This window comes from Macadamia integrifolia, chromosome 4, assembly GCF_013358625.1.
Source record: "Macadamia integrifolia cultivar HAES 741 chromosome 4, SCU_Mint_v3, whole genome shotgun sequence".
Taxonomy (NCBI): domain Eukaryota; kingdom Viridiplantae; phylum Streptophyta; class Magnoliopsida; order Proteales; family Proteaceae; genus Macadamia; species Macadamia integrifolia.
Window position 1 is genome coordinate 26,827,468 of NC_056560.1, and position 9,527 is coordinate 26,836,994.

A 9,527-nucleotide genomic window follows, 5' to 3' on the forward strand; every position below is an offset into this window, starting at 1 on the left:
CAGGGGCCATTATTGGACAAATAAAAAACACTTGCTCATTGTTTATTTAGGGGATGCAATTTGTTGTCTCAAAAAATGAAGTAAGAAGTTGTTATTGTTTAGGTCCAAGGGTAAAACCTTGGTTATATGAAGACACGTCTAACCCATTAATCGCGTGAGATTCACATAAAAAACACAGTGTGAAATTATAAGATTTACTTTCATTTGAAAATAATATAATAAACAATAAAAAATTAAAATTGCGCTTTTTTTTTTTTCCACCAACTATGATCACAAGTTATAATAAGATTTTCCGTTATTTAAGAGTCCAATCATCTAAACATAAGGTTCCCCATTAAATATTCTTAATGGAGTGGTTTTGCTGACGGTGATCCATTTGTTTGAATAGTGAATGCAGGAGAAAAGTTTGGTAAGGGTTTTCCCTTTTTTGTGCCAAAAGTTTAGTAAGGATTTAAAATTTTCCATGGTCAAGCATTATCCATCTGCAATTTTTTTTGGGTGCTCACCGAGGTCGACTACAAGACCCTAAGCCTTGGTATAGTACTGGAGGTGATCTCACACTGGGGCAAAGTAAAGCATGGGGTGGGGATTGTCCGGGGAAAAGTTATTGAAGAGAACTGATCTTAATTCTTGATCACTGTTAGTTAAAATGGGAACGGTAAGAAAACAGAAACGTATGGTATGGGTTTTAAATAGATAAAAATGATGAACAGTATGGTCAAAAAAATAGGGAACGGAAAACGGACGAAAACGAATGGTACGAGTATTAAATGTGTAGTTGTCAAAAAAACGAAACAAAAAAAACGGTAGTATACTCATGCAATTTGAGAGATTATTACCTGTATACATGCATCTAATGTTTCAAAAGCTCTGAGAGTCCCAAGATAAAATAGCCCAATGGGCTACAAGAAAATGAGATGTTGTTAGCTTTAGGTTCTCTTTACTCAATGGGCTATAAGAAGATGAGATTTTTTTCCTATAGATAGTATGAAAGTTAAAAACAAAAAAACCAAGTACCATATTGTCTTCACTCTTCACTTTTACTAATAGGTTTTTTTTTTTTTTTTAATTTATTTTTTTAATAAAATTCCTATTTTACCCTTAAAAAATGGATAGACATTTGAAACGGCCGTTTAAAACGTGTTTAAAATGTATTCTTTTGCCGTTTTAATTTTTTTCCGTATTGTATAATAGCATACGGGAAAACGTGTTTTAAATTGCAAAAAAATACAACCGCGTTTTAAACACGTTTAAAACGCGTTTTAACTAAAAGTGATCTTGATAAGCCTGTCAAAATGTATTTAAATTCTCTGTAGCATAATAGGGCGTTTGGAATGTATTCAATGTCTAGAAATGCGTGTGACCGCCTTAAGCTCCAAACCTAAACATTTCTGACCGTGGCAGGCAGCACAAATGGATCCTTAATTTTGTGCCAATTTGGACACGATTCCTTGTTTTGAATTGCTGGTAACAAGAGTTACACAGACAATATTACATATACTGAATTACAGTTCTATATATGTAATTGGTTTTGTGAAGAACAGTGATTCTAGCAAAATACTCAAGACGGTTTAGTATTTGTAATAGGATCGAACAAAGGCTGGAATATAGAGATCTCAATTTTACATGAAAGTGGGAAAAAAGAAGAATCAATTTTAAGGATAAAATAGAGAGAAAAGCAATCAATGGTAAAAGGTTCAGACTGCCGGGGCAGATGCCCGGTTCGAGTCTCGACTAAGAAGGCTTGGTCTTCCAAAACCAAATTTACATCAAACCCTGCATGTTGCAAGGCCATGGCTAAATTTCATCTCTCCCCTATCTGCATTGTCATCTCTTCACCATTGGTACTTTATATTTGTCCCCACCAAACAGTCTATAACTTGGGAGTCTGATGGAAGATAACCTTCACTTGTATCCCTTTGCTGCTTTAACCATTTGGCTATTATCTAGCCAGTATAAATATAAATCATGGTTCAGGAAAAGCACAATCTGTATTAAGCCTCCTCCTCTTCTTATAACTGTATAGAACTTGGGTCAAAAGAAAATTGTGCATAATTTTCTTATTCAAACACCTTGAATGAACAAATAAAAAATTTCAGATCCCCACGATTCGGGCGAAATTAGACATCGATAAAAATACTTTACCACTGCACCAAAAAAATCCAATGAAGCTCAAGATATTTTCTTCTGACTTTCAACTTCCTAAATTTTGAATTGCCGACTGATGCACCTGAATGACCATCACATTGCTTAATGAACACTGCTGAAGAAAGAAACTCGGTCTTTAATTCACTGTTGAAAAATCAGAACCTAGATGCACACTTGCTTAGGCAGTTAGTCAGACACCATAAAAAGGTTATCCCGGCAACATTCTCATTTGGTCCTTGAGGGAAATTCTTCTTATATTTTCAGTTCTAAACCCAAATAATCCTTCAAGCACTATGTCACTGGAATCATGTTTTCCCTTTCTATAACATTTTCCTCCAAGCCTGATAATGGCTTGGCCAAGTCAGTCAACATAGAATAGATTTCCCTCATCTCTGGATGTGATTTATCTCCAACTAGAAACTCGTGGACAATGCCATTTACCTCAATTGAACTACACCCGGGGACCTTCTTGACTCCAAGTTCCTTCATCTTTCTTCTCACCTTAGTCACATCTTCCCATCTGTCAGCTGCTGCATACATGTTGGCAAGAAGGGTATGAACACCGGAATTGCTAGATTCAACTCCAACAAGGCGTTTGGCCACACGCTCACCCATCCCAACTTTTCCATGGATTCTGCAGGCACTAAGCAAAGCACCCCAGAGAGGTACTGTAATCTCCAATTTATCATTTGGGATTGTTTCTATAAGCTTCTCAGCTTCATCCAGCAGACCAGCACGGCCAAATAAGTCAACCATACATCCATAGTGTTCAGTTTTTGGTTCCATTTGGTGTTCCTTCCTCATGGAATCAAAATAGCAACGACCTTCCTCCACCAATCCCCCATGACCACAAGCACTTAAAACTCCAATGAAGGTGATAGCATCTGGTTTGGCACTGGCAGATTTCATTTCGGAGAATAGTTCTAGTGCTTTGCTGGTCAAGCCATTCATAGCAAGCCCACAGATGATTGCAGTCCATGAGGCATTATCTCTCTCTTTTACGCTCTCGAAAATCTCCAGTGATTTCTCTATGCATCCACATTTTGCATACATGTCAATAAGAGCAGTACCAAGAACAGCATCTATTCTGATCATGTTTTCCTCAATGTGTCCATGAATCCACTTCCCTTGTTCTAAGGCTCCCGACTGAGCACAACCCGTAAGGAGTGCAACCAGAGTAAATCTATCTGGTTTGACTCTCTTAATTTGCATCTCCCGAAACAGAGCTAAAGCTTCATCAAAATGATTAAACTGCACATACCCATTCATCATAGCTGTCCAAAGAACAACATCCCTTGTTGGAACCCTCTCAAACAGATCCCTGGCATCATCCAGCTGACCACAATTCACATAACCAGACACCATACTCGTCCATGTAATCACATTTGTAATTGGCATTTCATCAAAGATCCTACGTGCCAGACTTAAACTACCGCACTTAGAGTACATGTCTACCAATGCGTTACCAATTATAGTTGAGAATTCAAGCTCCTTGCAAATATAACCATGGATCTCCTTACCTAGTTCCAGGTATCCCAAAGCAACACAAGCTGAGAGAGTGCTCACTACAGTAGCTTCATCAGGTCGGTCGCTAGCCTCCCAGTTCATCCTTCTGAAAAGAAAAAGTGCATTCTCAAATCTCCCACTCCTAACATACCCTGAAATCAAAACATTCCAAGTAACAACATCTCTCTCAGTCATTTCTTCAAACAACTGCTGCAATGTTTCAGTATAACCCAATTCAGAGTACATATCCATGAGCGAGTTCCTCACAAAAGAATCGAACTCAAGCCCAGTTTTAACGATAAAACCATGAACTTTCCTTCCCTCGATGAACTCCCGCAAACATCCGATTGCCTTAAGAACAAATGGGTAAGTAAAATTATCGGGGGACAAACCATTTTCCCTCAATCCAGCGAAGAGTAAAACAGCTTTCTTGAAATTACCCTTCTTTGCAAATGCTTTGATAATCAAATTGTATAAGAAGAGACTTGGTTCTAGAATGTAATTGAAAATTCTCTCTGCGTATTGTAAATTCCCGGAATCTAGGTCCGTACAGAAGACCATGAGCTTGTTGAGTGCATCTCTGTTCTGATGAAACCCAGCTCTGAACATCTGGGACTGTATTTGTTTCAAATCTTTCATGGATTTGCAGTTTAGGAGGTAAAGTAAACATTCTTGTTTAGTTAGCCTTGTGGTCTTTCGGGTGGAAGATGAGAAGAAAAGATGTGGCCTTGAAAGAGAACGATGGGAAATGAAGTTAAATAACAGGAAACTGGATCGCAAGAACATGAGGATGTGTAATTTCCACTCTTCTTCCCAACTTCCATGAAAGATTCGTGCTTGGGCCAGAAATGGCCGAATTGGAGACGATCAGTGCTAACTGCTAAGGAGGTGTTCCAGATAGAAGCGGAAGGGCCGAAGGCGTCGAAAGGATTAGAATCCGAGATGACTCAGATGTAAGAACACAGTACCAGATCCCTTCGTTTCTTTCTCAAAAGAATCGTCAGGTGACCGTACTCGCGAGTCGCGATACTCAATGAAGCTGGGAGCAAGGTGTTTCCTTCACTCTCTGGGTGAAGTGAAGGAAAACTCTATCCTTCTTTCTTTTATGTTCTCACTATCACAGGGTTTTAAATATCGGTGAATCGCATCTGGAATCGGCATTGACCGACTCACTTCGATTAATGATCGATTTTGACATAAATTCACTTCTGATTAGTGATTGATTTTGACCGATTTGAGGTGAAAACTATTAGTTTAGATGACTTCAGTCTGTTAACGGTTTCTTTTAAGAGTTTGTCAATCGGTTTATTATTGGTCCAATTTCGGTGTTACATATAAAAAATAATAAAAAGTGTAAAAACATATTGGGTTTTTTTTTTCTCGTTGTTCTTAAATAACAGCGGATCAGGTTCAAATATCAGAACATACAAGATTGACCTGATCTATGGATTTAGAATCAATTTTCTTTCTCTTCATTTAATAGATTCTAAATCTACCAACCAAGGACATACTAAAACATTCTCGTACATGAACATGATCCGTTCACTTCTTAGATTTGGGTCCAAACAGAGGGTTTCCATCAGTCTTATCAATTGGTTCAGTCAGTTTTGATTTTCTAATGGTTCTAAAATCAAAACCAATATCAAATCAGTAAAAAGGGTTTAGGATGTGTTTGGTTACATAATTCGTTAGAAAATCTTTCTAATTAATTTGAAACACCTTGTAAAGCTAAATGTGGTTCATCTTGAGAAATAAGGTAAATAGTAAAACTCGTATTTGACACACATAATCCTAACCCTTATATAAATGGTCCATTTTAAGTGGTGATTCAAAAGAATCACAAAAATCGAGATGGGTAACCAAACAGTTTTCTAGAAAATCTTAAAAATAAATACGATTCAACAGAAACACTCTTTATAGACTCGTCAATTCCAAAATAAAACTCCAACGTATTATGTAACCAAACACATCCTTGGACCCAAATCTGCCCCGTCATCAAGATCAGTGAGGAATCGGTTGCCTAACCTTAGATTTTGGAATAGGCTCATCCAGAATCAAGATCAATTCCAATAGGAATCGACCGATCCAGCCTATCAGATCCCATTTCCCAATTTTTTTGAAAACGTTGAACGTTTCAAATGGTTGAATCCGTCCATTCACATTTTGTACACTTCTAAAAATGTTGGCCAATCAGCTCTCACAAAAATAATTTATATTATCCTACTCCCTTATTCTTGCAGGGTACAGCTAAGCATTCTATATCCCATGCTTGTATTGGAAATAGGGGTGTCAACGGTCCGGGTCGGTGCGGTTTCGGTCCGGTTCCACCGGTTTCGGTGTGAGTTTGGAAGTGACCGAAACCGACCCAATAAGGATTTATCGGTTTTGGTCCGGTGTCGGTTTCGGTGCGGTTTGGGTTCGGGTTGGTACCGGTTTGGATTTATTAGGTTCATTTCGGTTTGGATCGGTTTTTTAAACCGGTATGAAGCCATTAGGAAACAACCAAATGATGAATTGTTGAACTTCGATTTCTTAAATCGATTTGTAACCGGGTTGGTTTTGATTTTTGGTCTAGTTTGAATTCGATTTTCCATACAAATGTATACAAAACTATTCAAATTTAATTTTTTTAATGAATTTTGGAGTGTTTCGGTTTCTTACCGGTTTGGTTTCGGTTTCGGTCCGGGTTTTGAGCCGGTTTCGGTTTGGTTTCGGGTTCATCCGGTTTTCGGTGCGGTTCGGTTTGGTTTTGGGGTTACAATACTTGAAACCGAACCGAACCAATAAGGCTTCGGTTCGGTTCGGTCTGGGTTGTTATCGGTTCGGTCCGGACGGTTTTACCGGTTCGGTTTAGGAATTGACACCCCTAATTGGAAATGTGAATTCATGGAGGTGGACAAAACTCATTCAGCTGGTAAGTCCCAACCCGAAGCATTATATCCTGAAGTTTTCCTTCACCTGTAGAAGAAGTGAGAATCTCCTCTTCGCTGGTGATGTGTTGTGACCCTGTTATTGGACTCCTCTATCATTGTTAACACTCATTTCCTGTTGTCTAGGATCAGAAATTACTTTCTCCATCTTAAATTGGGTCCAAATTAGAATGTAGCGAAAATCCATTAGGCCATGGGTCCTAACATCAAGATGGGCCTTAACCTGTGCAGATCAGGAGACTATCTAAAGGGTGTATTATCCATTCAATGATTAAACTTGGCAACATCAAACCTCACATTGCAGAATAATGTCACTCACCTAGAGAAAATTTTGCCTCTTGTGTTCAGTATAATAGGTTTGATGGGATAGAGATCCGTCTGCAGTCAGAATATTTGCCATTGTAGACAGTAAAGATGATACTATCTCCAGCACATTTGGCATCAGTAGATATTAAAGATGAAAGTTTTTCTCCATGGCCAACTCATTGGATCTTACTCAAGCATAGAATAAGGTCTAAAAAAATGATTCTAAGGGAATAATTTCTGAATAATCTGGCTGAAAACAAGAGAATGAATCCTGTTCACAATGGGGCATATGGTTCAGATGGGCCAATAAGTTTCAGATGTGGCAATTAAGAGAAATTCTGTATAAAGCCTAATCACTTCCCATTTAGAATTAGTTATACTTGTCAATGTAATATGACTTTCAACAAAGACACTGTAAAACATGCACAATCCCCATTTCCCAGGGATAGATGGCCTTGTAACAGCCCCTGCCTCGTCTCTAATTTGTGCATTGTCCTTGCCCAAAAGAAAATAAAAATGTTTCTTTGTCGAGGCGAAGTTCTCATTAGGTATTAGTATTTTGGGAAGCTTTTCAATCCACTGAGAAGTCCAAATTTAACATTGTGCATTATACAGAACCCATAATCAAAACTAGAACACAACTTAGCAGTTGGTTGTCCGATGAAGATGTCAAGGGTAGTTGGGTACTTGAAATCAACACAACTTGAGAATCCAGAATTCAGAAAGGCTAAATAAAGTGACACAAATGTCGCTCCATTTCCAAAAGAATAAATGATAATTCCCTGAGCCCCACCTGGTATTTATATACTGTACTAGTGACAGATCAACCACAACCACAACCACATGGTAGAGCAGAGTCAACCCGGATACAAATAGAAACAATAGTGATCTGTAAGCACCATCTTTGTAACACAATTGATGGCCATTCATGCTGCTTTTGTTGGCCATGTAATTTGACCTGACATGATTATTCCTACAATCACTCCAAACAACCCAAGTGCACTACCGAAGATCTCAATTACCAGAATCTTTACAAAAAGTGAGGAGTTTTGGGCATCAGACAATGCACAGCTGCTACCAATTATTCCTACACAGATTCTGCCAAAAGAAGTTCGAATAAAAAAATCTGAAATTATAACATTAATCTAAAAGAAATTATAAAATTAAACTACTAAGAAGTACCAATGTTAACTAGAAGAGGTGAACAAAGATATGTTACATACCCGCACACTAGGTTTGCAAAACCAACAATGATACCCGAGGCAAAGATTGCATATCCAGCTCGAAGTGCATCTGGTTCATACATCATGGAAGCTGGCACACTCTCTAGCTTTGTTTGTAAGATGATTGCCACAATAACACCATATATAGCAACAGCCTCACAGAAGATTACACTGGAAAACAGTTAAAGAACAAAACAATTTCAAGCTGTAATTGTGAAGGTCCATTTACCAAAAATCTGTGAAGGTCTCTTCTAAATCCATATCAACAAAGTTGAGATTTTCAACGTAAGGAAAGATGAGATCCAAGTTCTCTTAGTGTGTGGATTTTCATGCATATATGACAACACACAAGTGCCTGCATGCAAGTTTCTACTTATGGCCCGTGGGTAGGGCATTAACTTTACGATTTCTAACTTCATTAGGGCAGGTAACCTCAATAAAGGCTTGGAAGATATCACACATTTTTCATCTCTAGACATGTATCTTTAAGCAGTGAGAAATGGTAAATCTCTACCAAGGACCAAGGTTTCAAAAAGTGCAAAGGAACAATCAACATAATTGTAGTCCTGTCAAAAGGGTGATCCATGTATGACTATCAGAATTTAGTTAAATATAATAATAGTGCTAGGACCCATAGGAGGAGGAAATTTCCATCCTCCTAGATATGAATGATGACAAGCGTATTTTTTAAACAGTTTGGTTGAAAGTCGGAAGCAAGATTCAGACCAAACATTCAGAAATCTTATAAAGTTGCCAAGTTCCTTAAACCCTTTGGTCATACTAGCACAATGTTTCTGGAATAAAGAACTATTTATAGAAAAATAATTACTAAAATGAATCGGTAAGCAAATTTCAGTGGAGCATATAAAACATTATTCTGGTTTTTCAGTATATTTTATTTTTGGCTACATCAATTGGTCTGTTTCTTTTTTTGTTTTGGTTTTTTTTATTCTTATTTATTTAATATTTTTTCTTGTCTAAATCAATTGGTCTGTTTGTGAGTTTCTGTAAGTTCCCATGTAATTTTTAATGCTATCAAACACCTAACACTTTCAGAAAATAAAGACATCCAACGATGAGAGGACAATGAGAAGCTTTGAGAAACTCAGAACCTCTCAATCCCCGAGGTGCAATCTTATGTACATTGAGAAATTAAGACTCCAATGGGCAAGTTAGCTGTTAGTGCTATGAGTCATCATATCTGGTTGGAAAGGAATAAAAGGAGATGGTCTACATCATACCACATTATGAAACAATTTCGGGACAACATCTCATTTGAGGTTCGAAATAAAGTTCTTCATAAATGTGTGGTTAGCCCTAACTCGAGTAGAAATAAGTTTATGGCCCAATCTTGGGACCTACCACTCATTGCTCCTCCTAGTTTTGATGTATCATCTTCCTGGAATTGTTTCTC

At 37.7% G+C, this 9,527-nt stretch overlaps 2 protein-coding genes across 2 annotated transcripts in view; both read right to left on the reverse strand.

Annotated features, from left to right (window-relative positions):
• Nucleotides 1-1,560: 1,560 nt before the first annotated feature.
• Nucleotides 1,561-4,757, reverse strand: LOC122076183 (pentatricopeptide repeat-containing protein At1g31430-like). Its single transcript, XM_042641492.1, has one exon. It carries the CDS (start codon nt 4,438-4,440, stop codon nt 2,440-2,442), a length of 2,001 nt encoding a protein of 666 aa, XP_042497426.1. The 5' UTR covers nt 4,441-4,757; the 3' UTR covers nt 1,561-2,439.
• Nucleotides 4,758-7,441: 2,684 nt separating this feature from the next.
• The window catches only part of LOC122076371 (V-type proton ATPase subunit c''1-like), a 6,252-nt gene continuing 4,166 nt past the window's right edge, over nt 7,442-9,527 (reverse strand). The window contains exons 2-3 of the mRNA XM_042641674.1: nt 8,114-8,284; nt 7,442-7,988 (exon numbers count right to left, since the gene is read on the reverse strand). Of these exons, the coding sequence (XP_042497608.1) occupies nt 7,817-7,988; nt 8,114-8,284 (343 nt within the window). The 3' untranslated portion in view covers nt 7,442-7,816. The remainder of the gene's footprint in view (nt 7,989-8,113; nt 8,285-9,527) is intronic.